The sequence below is a fragment of the Lepisosteus oculatus genome, chromosome 17 (assembly GCF_040954835.1).
Source record: "Lepisosteus oculatus isolate fLepOcu1 chromosome 17, fLepOcu1.hap2, whole genome shotgun sequence".
NCBI lineage: Eukaryota > Metazoa > Chordata > Actinopteri > Semionotiformes > Lepisosteidae > Lepisosteus > Lepisosteus oculatus.
In genome coordinates, this window is record NC_090712.1 from 15,787,142 (window position 1) to 15,801,101 (window position 13,960).

At 38.3% G+C, this 13,960-nt stretch overlaps 1 protein-coding gene across 1 annotated transcript in view; it reads right to left on the reverse strand.

Moving 5' to 3' along the window:
- Positions 1-12,798, reverse strand: part of pde10a (phosphodiesterase 10A) — a 94,503-nt gene extending 81,705 nt beyond the window's left edge. The window contains exon 1 of the mRNA XM_015362980.2: positions 11,561-12,798. Coding sequence (XP_015218466.1) covers positions 11,561-11,645 — 85 coding nt within the window. The 5' untranslated portion in view covers positions 11,646-12,798. The remainder of the gene's footprint in view (positions 1-11,560) is intronic.
- Between the last annotated feature and the right edge of the window lie 1,162 nt (positions 12,799-13,960).

Here is a 13,960-nt window from a genome sequence, read left to right on the forward strand (position 1 = left end):
ATAATAAACAGGAATGCAAAATATAGAAACATAATTCTTGTTTTCATGAATTGCACACTAGCCAAAAGCAACCATACAAGAACTGAGGTACTGAGAAAAGCATGCACAATAAAACTTCCTGCAAAGTCATTTTGTCTCTTACCCAGCCAGACAAACAGTCCTAACAGAACCATGCATATGGTTGCAAGGTTTATATACTGTATTTACACAGAAGCCTAGCTGGGCAAACTAAAAACACGTTAATGCCCAGGAGGTGCTGCTTACCTGCTTACTGCTTAGGTTTCCAGACAGGCGGAAGGTCAGAGTACAGCTTTTTTTGAAAGAAAGGAGTCCTAGATACTAGAGTCCCTCTTAAACAGGTCTTGACAGGTCGACCAAAGTTAACAGATTCTCTTCTTTAAACACCGACTTTGCATCTCATACAAATAAATCCCGACTGTCAAAAACACTTTAGAAATAAAGTCAATACAAAACTTCAAGCATTTCATTTGACTTCTATTTCCCACATTACTACATGGACACCTGCTATGTAAATGCTTTCATTTATATTAGTTTTGTAATAACTATGAACATGTACAGTATATATTTTGTATAAATGTATTACAATGCTATTAAAGATTTTCTTTTTGATCATAGGAATTGGTACATCATTCTGTAAGCAGTAAACTGTAGTTCTAGACATGTCAGTGCTATTTGAAAGCGTAATCTTGTTAACTGTAATAGTTTGTAAGCTCTAATTATCTTTGTTAGATGGTATTACTGTCACTTGGATAAAGGCAACTTCAACTACAATAATTATATGAGGTTTTTAAAAAATATACCTGCCCACTGAAAATGATAAATATTATAAAGATCACCATAAGTCATGAGAAAGCAGTGAAGTCTCCAGTACTGATTTGTCCGGCACATTATGTGACCTTGGTAAGTTTATTCAAAAACGTGAATGCACTTTAAATCATCTTTCAAATGTGAACATTGCTATAACATTTAGATTATATGATTCAGTTATATAGTTTCTTTACTGGCTTTAGTACAGAGTTCAAAACGGTCTTAGTGCTTTGAATAAACTACTTAGTGTGTAAGAAAAAGTGAGAGTCCAACCTCCTAAATACTGCACTGGCGTTTCTTATTTCACATTGGTGCCATCTAGTGTCAAACAAAAGAACAACCATCAGCAAATTGATCATAGAAAATTAAAACACAAGTCCCCTTTCATGCTTATCAGAGGTTTTAGCGGCGATTGTAATACCAACTGCAACAGCAAAGGACTAACCTACGAACTAATTAAGCAGATATGTGACTGTAGATCTTAGACTACAAGACCGTTAGATTTTCATTTAATCCTAAAAGTTCTGACTGGAGAGCACTAATATCCTAAGCCTGTCAGGTATTTATTTGTATTCCCAAGGTGAATGTGTATAACCACTAAAGCACCTTTTTTTCTACAATGATAGGATTAGCGGTTCTCCTTAGATCAGGCTGCCACAGAAAACAGATGGGTGAACTATATGATCTACCAATAGATAGTGCTGTTGCTTAAAAAATGTTAAATTTCTAATAATTTGCATTGTAGGTATAATATATACAGAAAGATTTACTATTGCACGGCAGTATCTCTGACTAAGTAAACATAATAAAAAATATTTTAATTGTATAGAAAATATATGTATACATTGTGAAAGAAACATCTTCCTGATTTATTTTCAGCTTTTGTTTAAAATTGTAAATTAAATCAAAGCAAAAGGAAGTCATTGAAAATAAACCAGAAGTATAACTCAACCACAATAACATAAAAGTTAAGCATAGCCATTTTTTTCATCATTTATTATGCGATAATTTATATAGCAGTTATATAGCAGTTTTCACCAATTAATCTGACAGCTGTAAGCTTTATGTTAAGCACTGCTTTAGAATGCAGAAAATCAACCTGTGGTTACAAAGGAACAAGTAATAGGTTTATTCCATGCTGAAAAAAAGAAAGAGAACACAACGTTTCGGCCGTGGAGCCTTCTTCACACACCTGAAGAAGGCTCCACGGCCGAAACGTTGTGTTCTCTTTCTTCTTTTTTTCAGCATGGAATAAACCTATTACTTGTTCCTTTGCAGCCTACGCATGCTGACGCAGCTACCCACCTGAACTACTTCAACCTGTGGTTATTTCATTAATAAGGAAAATAATGATAGGCACTGTATTTACTAGTTTTAAAGAACACGGTTCACCTTAATCAAACTGATATTCTGTCAGTTGTGTTAATCGATTAAATTTTCCATCCATTTTTCGAACCACTTTTTTCAATAGCACGGCTGGGGCCCATCCCAGCAAGCAACGGACACAATGCAGACTACACCCTGGACTGGACACCTGTCCATCACAGGGCAAACACACCCAGGGCCAGTTTTTGCACTGGGGGAGAAAACCGGAGCACCCAGGACAAACCTATGCAAAGATGGGGAAAATACACAAACTCCACACAGACGCACCCCAGGTGGGCTCAGAATAGAACCCAGGACCCCAGCGCTACGAAGGAGCAATGCTAACCAGGGCGCCTACTCTGAATAGTGTCGCAGCTGTTGTGTATCTGCCCTCTATCACCAAATTCTAAACTATTGACTTTACTATGAGTAATGCAGAATGGGCTGTTTAAACAAGAGAGGCAGTCGATAGAGCAAACGGTGTGATTCCGGGTCAGCTGGACTTCACACCAGCACTCTCCTTCTGAGCTAAGACTAACAAAAACACAGCAAGACAGCACTGAGGCACCTATTACAAATCTTTCATAGACGTTTTCCGGGTGGAATGTTTAAGCAATGGCTCTATAAAAAGGAGTTAAACAAGTATATTTAAAATGTGCCTATATTATTTTGATCACATAGTAACTTTGGGTGGTTTGGTGTTTGACACAAATCAATATTCAATTTCAAACAAAGAGAGACAAGGTGGGTGTGAAATTTGAAAACATAAACAGTTTCCCCGTTGGTAGGAGGCGTCCATATCATTGTGACCGGGTAGTAAACTGCACAAAGCAAAGTAATACCATGTAATGACTTGAATTAATTGAATTGTTTTCAGTTCAAAAAGAAGTATACTTAAAGTCTAAATCAGTAAGGACCTACAGTTTTGTCCTGAGCAATTGCTCAAAAACAGTGAGAAAGAGCATTTTTAAACTTGTTTATTTTTAATGGTTAAACATGGTTCCTGCTGTTGATGTCAATGTGGGGAATTAAACCTGCCTCTGACCACCAGCAGCAATCAAGAGTGTGATGAGTATGACTGGCCACGTTCACTCAACGCCCATTATCTCTGCTCCATTCACAAGCAGACACAGGGGTCTCATTTTCAAACATAAAGGCCACAGTCACACCCATGATAAGGAAAATGCATGGGCTGGAATACACTGTCGGTTTAGAAGAAGAAACTCCCTGTATTTTGCCTTCTACCTTCATTGCACAGACATGAATGAATAATGATGAATATGAAGATAACTTACACTTACAGTACATATCAAATGCCTGTAGGATATTTAAAAAGAAATGTATTGTGTCAGAGAGAAAGGCTATTGGTGTATAAATGGAGTGAATAATATTGAATAATATTGTCTTCAACAGGTCCCTATGCACATAGTGTTTCCCAAAGAGGACAGTACAGTGTACTCATACATAGTAGTTCAGGTGGGGAGCTGCGTCAGCATGCGTAGGCTGCAAAGGAACAAGTAATAGGTTTATTCCATGCTGAAAAAAAGCATGGAATAAAAGTTGCCTTTACCTTTGCCTACTGCCCTGTCTCTCTCACACCTGAAGAAGGCTCCACGGCCGAAACGTTGTGTTCTCTTTCTTCTTTTTTTCAGCATGGAATAAACCTATTACTTGTACTCATACATATATTGCCACCCATTATTTCAGTGGTAACATGATCATAGCATTGTTTCCAAGAGATGTTTACTGATGTCCATGGAGACATGAAAACACTCTCTGATCTTCTCACAACAAAGGGAATCTGTTCCTTCTGTTTAATAGCTTGTTGCATCCTGAATTGTGCTCCCTGCTGGTGTGTGTTTATCCATCAAGCACGGCCTCTAAACACTTATGGCTGGATCAACTTGATCCAAGTCTGCTGTTATCTTCAAGGATGCACGTTTTTGTGTCTGTGTATCTGCCCCTGACGGGCTGGTGTCCTGCCCAGCCTGTATCGTACCATGTGCCGATTGCTCGCCAGGAGAGGCACAGGCTCTGAAGCAGTTAGAAAATGGATGGATGGACAATATATAGGCACTGTTATTTATGTAATAGTACTGTGGAGTATACAATCTAAATGAAGCAGAGTGATATAAGCTGGGAAGCAACAGTTGAATAAAAATCAGTCAAACATTTCTTATATACTGCTGTTTTTTCTACTTTTTAATGTTTCCGACTTGAAGACCATGAATAATTCATGTCACACCTTCAAATCTCTTTTTCTTACTGCAATTCACAGTGCAAAAATACAAGTTTGGAAGTATACACAGGACTGACATCATGAACTATGTGTAAATTCGGGGTGAATGTAGTAGATGTAGTAAGATCTATATATAAAGGTGAAGAAGAACCTGACTTAATGATAGGGTAACACCTTTAACCATTGCCTGCTGCAAGCCTGTGACTGCATACTCCCTGATTTCAGAAAACAGCAGAGTTAATGTTCTCATAACTTGAAACATCAAAACCTGAAATGTTAAGATTCTAAGATAATTTATCTCCTCATTTGGTGTATTTCATGGCAAAAAGGAAAGCTATGTAGGCAAAACCCTTTCATTTTTTAATTCCTATACAAACGTAATAAAGTTGATTAAATTATTAGTTCTCTGATATCTACTTTAATTGTCACAGAGAGTTATGCTATGGCCAATTTAAGCACTCACAACTGCTTCTCCTTTGTTATGTGCATAAATAACTATGCACTCTTCAAACATGTGATCACACTTATTGTAAACTTTGGCATAGCAGAAACCCTGAAAAAGATAATTACTGTAAACTGAAAGATTGACTGTTTCCCTGTTTTGTTTACATCCTGCAATTCTGTTCTACAGGATGGAGGCTGATGGGCTGTGATTACATCATCGTTTTCATCCTTTTCATTTTTTTAAATAGAGGCATTTTCAGCCACTGATGATGCAAACCATTTGGAGCACAAAAAGCTGAATGTGTCAAACAGGCAAATAAGCAATGCTGTATTGGTAGTTATGTTTTAGAATGTTGTTCTCATTCTAACAAGATCCAAATTTAACCAAACTGTGACAAACTTAGTAATAAACACTGTTGTATTATTTAACTTCAGGCAGAGGACATGGAAGCTTTGAAGTCTTGGGAGCTGTAGAATTATTTTCTTTTTGGGTCTTAAATCATTTCATTCACTACATATCTTAGTTACCACTTGCATGGCTAGATGAGGTCAAGTTGATTTAGAAGACAGATCTTAGTGTTATGAGCATGACATGTATTGCACTTAATAACTGAATATCATTGTTGGATATGTTGGATGCCAGCCTTTATATCTTACTGACATTGAAAACCACAAATCACTAATCTACTTACCACTCAAAGCTTTTACCATAAGGGAGAAAGATGGCCTTTGTACAAACCCCTCCAATGTGCCTACCTTCATACAATGACTGAGCTCCAAACTGACTGGAGGAGTGGAGCACTTCTCACTGCTAGCACTGCAAGCTTGCAGATGCACTGCCGGTCTCTGGAGTCACTCTGGACCACCTCAAGCCTACTCAGTGTAGACAGCGCACAGTCAATTGTGTAATACTGCTTTGTGAATCCAATACACAGTCAGTTGATGACTTTACCCAGGATTCAACCCAAATTGTCTGGAGTGTAAGGTTGATCCTGAATTCTGGGAGAACATCTTTAGTGGATGAGCCACTTGGAGCAGTCCAAAGATTTTGTTATCTGTACTGTGCTGTGCGTGCAGTCAAAGCATGCAAGTCATAAGTTGCATGACCAGCCAGAACTCAAATTGATATTAACATGCAGCTATATATTTCTACCCAACAGAATTTGATTAGATCATTTTTCCTTCTATCGTGTGAGGTATAGGCAACATTGGGGCACTAATCTAGTTCACACTGACATTGCAGTATGCACTTCTACTTTCCTGCCATACTGCGTGAGCTCAGCATGCTATATCAGCACTTCCAATACTGTATTGGGGCGTCAGCGAAATAGCTGAAGTCATGCAGAATGAAAAAAGCGGGACAGTTATATTAGTACCTGCACAGAATACCTCTACATCTACAAATTCAAACTGCTCATCACCTCAGTCTAGGGTAGAGGTTATGTTAATTAAAAATAATAAAACTTCACGAACTGAAAGGCTAGAAGAAGATTTATAACACAGATATAGAAGACTTTGTGAAGAAGATCGTCGACACATGGATTTGAACGATGTAAGCAATATTAGTCTGCGTATATATTCCACAGCAAATTTACATTTTAAGCTTGCAGCTGGTCAAATGCATTGACAGGTTATCCCTACATGACTTTACTTGAAAATACACTCCACACCACTGCATGTGTAGTACTTATATGCAAATTCTCTTGATGTTGTATACATTGAAAAATATTAAATTTTTCTTTAAAAATGCCAGACGATCAACTGACAATTGACTTGATTCCAAGATACTCCCAGTTCAAACCCTGGCTTTGCCACTAACTCAGTCTGTTTTCCCCCAAGCAACATAGTGAATGCCACTGTACTCAGTCCCTCAGATATGATGTAGAACTGGGGAGGTTCCATTTTAAGGAAGTGTGCAGCAGGAGCTAATGCATAGATTCCCTCAGGCCAAAATCAGATAACCTGCCCACCATCCGCAACTTACAAACACAGTTCTTCATGACAGAATTTAACTAGATAGAAGCAAAGATGTCTGGCAGAAAAATAAACATCCAAATCAGAAACAGATTTCCTATTTTTTGTCGTTTGTGACAGTCAAATAATCTGACCCTGTAAATTCAAGATGGTTTCTAGTTTGTTTGGAAGGTCACTCAAATTAAACCATCAATTAAATTGTCCTATTTTTATTGATAACCTAACAACATTTTAATAGCGAAATTCAATATTTTTCAAATTTACCAGCAATGCTAGTTTAAGCAAGACTTCAGAAGAAACATTCCATTTCTTTTTCCTTGTTGCTGCTGTGTGAGAAACGCCCAGGGTTCTGGATTTACAACTGGGTGACTGTGGGTTGAATTCCCAGGTAAGACATTGCTGTTGTACCCTTAAACAAAGTACTACACACACATTCCTCCAGGAAAAATACCCACCTGTATACATGGGTGCAAATTTAAGCCATGTTGGATGTACAGTAAGTGTGAGCCAAATAAATGAATAATAATCATACTTTAATCACAATTATATTCTATTACACCAATTAACAAAGAGAAAGTCTGGTCAATAAGTTAATAATTAATTTCAATATCCTGGCAATTTGTATGCTTTATAGCCATTACTCATACTGACCACTAAAATTTGGAATCCATAACATTTTGATATGCAGTGAGCTCCACACCTGCTGGACGAGTGGCATGTTTCTCTCTGAAGTCACTACCAGCTCACATCTGCCCACCATGTCCTGGGTCACCGCTGCACAGAAACGAGATGTACAGAATTTTTTCCATCTAATTTTTACTCCAGTCAAGAATACAGTGATAAGTGTCACATTATGGAAACATATCCACAGTGAAAGCCATACAAGTGTATATTTTACCAAAACAAAACATTGTGAGTCTAGGTATTTTATTTACTTCAAGACTACCAAACTACTGTCACAACAAGAAAGGTTCAGATATTACAATTGTGATTAAAGAAGCCTTTTTTCAATCACTGACAAAAACACCTGATGCCTTTACTTCAGAATTCAAAACAGATCTTGAAATAAACATATCATAGCTTCAGTCATATGGGGTTTTCTCATCTCAGTAAAATGTGTGATGCTAATAAACATACTTTGTGTTAGAAGTAAACGTGAATAGATTTTTCTGAAAGAAAACTGATCTCATATAGCCCCTCTCTCATAATAATGAAACAGTAGATCTCCAACCAATACCCAAACCCACAGCCTTATACTCCTCTGTCCGGATTCCTAACCACTCCTCCACATTGCTGCTATAAGCAGCACATGAGATTTTCAAAAGAAAATGTGAGGAAGAGATGAAACGTGAGAGTCTTTGTCAGTTATTTTAAATGCTAAAGAAGATGCAGCAGCAGACTGGCGCAGTGGTTGGCATTGCTACCTTGCAGCGTTGGGGCCCTGGGTTAAATTCAGGACCAGGGCTCTGGTTTCCTATCACAATCCCAAGACATGCAAGTCCTGCTGGTACATGTAGGTCAACTGGCTTCTGGGAAAACTGCCCCTGGGTGTGAGTGTGTGCATGTCTGGGTTTGCATCTGTCTGTCTGCCCTCCAATGGGCTGGTGCCCTGTCCAGGGTGTACCCTGCCTTGTGCCTCTAGCTTGCTGGTATTGGCTCTGGCTCCACTGCAACCCTGAATTAGAAGAAGGGCTTAGAAAATAGGATGGATAAAGAATATGACAAGAGAAATAAATAGGTGTCGCTGAAAATGGAAAAGAACAGGGAGAAATCCACCCAATGAGTCTCTTGTCCAAAAAACAACCACAATAATGACACAACTTCAGGGTAGTGTAATATCTAAGATGTGTCCCTGTTCTGTTTTTTAAACACGAGTAGCTTGCAGCTGATACACCTGATCACACTGATTTCACATCCCTCACAGACTCACACTCGGACCAGACAGGCCTCATGCACAGTCGAGTATACACACATCACCCGTGTACTTTTACTCTTTTCTTTTTTGCTTTGCCACAACAGTCAAAATCTGTATTTAGGAATCACAATTCAATTATTGTGACAGGTGTAATAAATAATGAATATATCTGCAAGTCAATTGCAATACTTTTTACTGATTTGACAGAACCCTTTAAGAGGCTCTAGAATACCTGGAGTATTGTATAGCAATGATCAAGCCTTACATTTTTACATGCAGATGAAATTGGAATCTTGAACATACTACCACATTGTTGATACTAGTACTCTGAGTTTTACTTTCATGAAACATTGAACTTGATGAGGCTCTGATTGAAATCGTCTTAGGGATGGTGATCATTTCCATCTTCTAGACAACGTGGAGAAGCAATAAAAAATAGAGAAAAAATAATAGGATATTTAATTATAGCGTAGAATTTGTGCAATCTGTACAATAAACTACACTACTCAATTTGTTGCACAATTTTGTTCACCACATCACAAAGATGATGATATTGCTGCTCTGGAACCAGTACGGATAAATGCAACCAGATATATTATTTGACCTAAACATATCTCCGAAAAAAAACTGATCCTTTGTCTTGAACATTGAACTGAACAGAGGAAACTATGCGGGTTCTTGATTCAATTTACAGTATTCAGTGTCCTCCAAGGTACAGTATTAAGAAAGTCAACCCAGCTTTTTCAAAGTCAGCTGTGACAAACAAACTAGGGGACGCAAGTAGAAACTAAGAGGAAGTGTGTTAAAAACAGAACAAGAGGCCATTCTTTACAAAAAGGACTGCGGGAGTGTGGAACAAGCTTCTTTCAGGTTAGTGGATGAAATCCTTAGATCAGGGATCCTATCAAATCTACCAGATGGGCCAAATGGATTTTCATTTGTAAGTATTGATTTGTTGTTCCTTAGACAGTGTAAAAGGGCACTTGTACTGCAAAAAGTAAAATCAGGTAAAACAGAAAACTAGACGGTTCTCTAAAATATTACTTCCTGCAAAATGTAATAAAGTACAGCACATAGATTTCAATGAAAATTTAGCCATAGGCTTATAGCTTATAATTGTATAAGCTAAGGGCTGATTGAAACCTCATTTGAAGGTTGTGCGTTCTCTTTAATTTACAGTACATCTGTAAAGAAGAACAGGCTTCAGTGTTGTTGATTAGAATGTTCAATCTTTTTTCCAATAAAAATCAGTATTTAGAAATTTAGTTCAGAAATACATTTTTTGGTGCAATATGCTAAATTATGTAAAATGACATAGTTCTCAAAAATCTAGAGGCAAAACATAGAAACAAAAACCTGATATTGCTGCTCTAGAAATGTTCCTTTTCTGTGATGAATATCACAATGTTACGCAATTGCATTGCAGAAGCTGTCACTACACCATGAGATACCAATCCCAGCTAGGCACAGACAGGCCTTGATTTTTCTTTGCAAATAAAGATACTAACACCTTTTATGTGCTTTTTATAGGTATAAACTCGCAAAATAAAATGTGATGAAAATGATGAAAACTGTCACATGTGATAACATGGAAGCAAAAGAAAGATGACATTGAATGCTTTATATGTAACATTGGAGTTGCATATACACTACACCTACACATATTTGATTGTATAAATCAGTGAGACATTTTTCTCCTCTACCCTTATTTAAACAGCATTTCATCCATAGGTACCTATGCCACCATTATGTCTTCATAAGGTCCCACAACCCTTTTTTAGGTGTCCTGTTTGAGTGGATTAATAACCTGAACATTATGTCTTTCTCTTCACCATTTTCACTCATTGGAAAATATGCTAAAACTATCTACTGTGCCTCAAAACATACACTACACTGGCATGTCTCTTGGAAAAAAATGATGTGTGTGCCATTTCGTTTTATTGTCATGTGCCTTTTCAATCAGGCCCAGTAAGGCCTTGGCATTTGGGTTCCAAAACATTTTTTTAAATGATCTCTTTGCAACTGAGCTATAGTTATTTTCTCATTAACACAATGATGAAGGTCGTTATTTGTGTTGCAATGCTGTTACTCCATCTGACATATCAAGGTTAGAAATGCTTAAATATTGCAACAAAAATCGTCACCCAACTTCATAGATAAAATCGGTGTAATACAGATAAACCTATCTAAAACTAGATTGTAGATTTTTAGAATATTTTCTTACATTCTACATTATTTTTTTCTTTTGCTAAAATGACATTTATTGAAATGATCTCACAAGTGTACCCATCTATCTGGGCAGAACAAAGAGAGCCCGGTTTGTCAAATCGGCTGAACGCACTGTGCTGAAGAAAGGACTTTTCAAATGTTATTACATTTCCAAAACCAGGATGACGTAATTAAGTGACGTCTCCACATTTTCCTTCCAGAAAGCATACATATGCATCACATGCACGCGAGTTTAAACTAACTTAATCTTGACTTGTTAATATGGGTTTATTGGTTTCATGTTGCTCTTTTTTCAGTTTCCTTTACACATATCGCAACGATGATTTTCACTCTGAATGCAGCACGCATTAATAACTTTTATGCTTTGTCTGTGTGAGAAAATATTAAGAGTTACTGGGTATGAATATGTAAATTGCATTATATTATCAAAGCAGGCATGATTTCTTGAATGGCTCGTTGTTGAGATGGATTCCACATGTATCCAATCACCCCTTTCCAGAAACCAGGCAAATCTGTTACTAAGCTTTTACAGTCATGTTTTGTAGCAGCGACACTGGAGTTCTTACCTTGTTCACTCCCGCTCGCGCGTGGAGACCCCTCGTCATTCGCGATATCTGGTTCACCATCTGGAGTTTTTCGTTTCCTCGACATTGGGTTAATATTTCGCTTCGAAGAGCTTTATTTCGTTCTAAGGTGACAGTCGGGAATCGGTTGGAATCGAGACACTTTCAACTGGCTGCCGATCAAGTGCATGTAATAGGCAGGGACTAGTGCAGAAATCCCAACAAACCACAATCCCCTCAGCTCTCTCCGCTCTCTTCTGGTGTAGTTTACTCCCCCAACCGAACGCGAGGAGGAAAAAAGTTGCTAGGTGTTGCGGGTACCAGACTGCTGTATCCAAGGCAGTCTCAGACGCTGAGGTGGAGTTTCGAGATATACATGCAGGGAAAAAAACATTTTTCTTTAGGAAAAGAAAAAAAAAACCCGCTTAGGATTGTTGCTTAGCAAATGAAGAATACTGCACAATTTGAGGATCACGTGTGTCCGAGATTCAGATGAACAGCGTTTTGCGTAGAAGTGTGCATTAGAGTCAAAGAGCGGAGAAACGCTAGCCCTCTTATCGCCGGCAGGAGAGGCAGCGTTGGGGTCAGCGGTTTAATTTCAGTCTCCAACGGCAGTATTTTCATTAAAGTCATTTGCAAGGCTGGCAGAGAACCAGCTGGAATCCAACACTCAGACGCACACGGGGGACAAATATCCATGCAGACTGACACTTGCACTACAGTCTTCGCAAATTCAAGCGTTAAGTGAGCATATAAGAAACGGCACTGTCCTGAACATTAAGAAGATCACAGGCTCAAAAGCTGTACAAGAGGAAAAGAAGATAAAAGTGTTCCAGACTGACACTTGAATGCCTGCACCACTATTACCGTGTCACATACTGTACCCAGAGAAGTGTTAGGTGACAGCAGCTGTCAGCATCTGTAGAGGCGAGAATTCATCGGGTACCTATTCCCGTTTCAAACCAGAATACCACTAAAGTGCTGTAAAGTCTGAAGACAGTACCTTCACTTTAATACAGAAATCCTCAGCCCCCCGACGCGTTAAAGAAGCTCTGCTTGCCTTTGGTAGCGTCTTCATAAAACTTCTTAATCCAGTTGCTAGGGAGATGTAAAGCGACCAGATTGGCATGGTTCAACATCTGACTGTCTCAGTAATTTTCTGCGAAATGTTCACGGCGATGTTTTCTATATGTTTAACACCAAGCCCAGTGTAGCCTGCCTTTTGTGGCAGCACCGTGTAACTTAGGAGTTTGCTGTAAACAGGGGGTCCAGCAGTACTTGAGCGGATCTCACGTCCAGAAGGAGGCGATGACGTCAGTAGCTCCCTTGCAAACGGTGCCAAGGCTGCAATTCAAATTCGCTCAAATGATAACCCATCTTATCCTACGCAAGCAACCTCGACCTTTAAATAAATTGCGCTCCAAGTTAATTAGTGACACACACACACACACACCAATAAAAGCTTGGAATAGAAGATGTATCAATCGCCTTTCATTAATTCATTTTGCTAAGATTAATAAAGCGAGTATAGACTGATTGCAATGTTTTTTATGACAGTAAATCGTGTCTTTAAAATCAGATGAGACGTTTATTGTTCTTGTCAAGGTGGTGCATCTGATTTCTACATGAATTTGTGAAATTGCGTCCATAAGATGCTATTTTCGTGTTTCCGCCCCCTCCTGAATGCCACACAATTCTATACAGTAGATGGACGAAGAGCTCGTTCTCGAAGCAAAAAGCAGAGGCAGGATATGGTCGCAGTGTAGCAATGGTGGTCGCGTCTCGACAGCTGCGGTTTGTCGGTTTCCACTTCACTTCAGTCGTGTCTGCAAAAGATTGTTATTCGCGAAACTATTGTTCTTCTACACCCATCTGTCATGATGTCAAAGGCGCCTGTTTTTTTATTATTCGTTCAGAACGTTTATCTACTGTTCTTTGGATTTAAAATCGGTTAAAACACATTGTCACAAAAATTAAGACATTGAATTTAACGGATCCATATGACAGATACAGGTTTTTAACTATGGAATCACTTGTTGCCAATTTCTTTAATGTGGCAGTTGTAATTATGCGTTTTTGAATAAGAAGTTTCTCATATGTATTTTGCAACATACGTGACCTGCAAGGTAAAGACTCGCATGCTTGTCTCGCTATATAACAAGGTATAAATAAATAAATGAATGAATCACCGAATTTCGTGGTTGCTTTAAGGTGCCGAAGTCCTAAACAAACCTCTGATCTAACAGTACTGTCCAGATATCTGCAGATATCTGTTGATTTAAAAATAAAATTATGACTGTACACAAACAAAAAATGTCGGTGCTTATTATAGCCTATAGGAGCAACTACAAAGAATGTGAGGAAAAAACGAAGGACGGGAGATGGAATTCAGCAAGCACACAT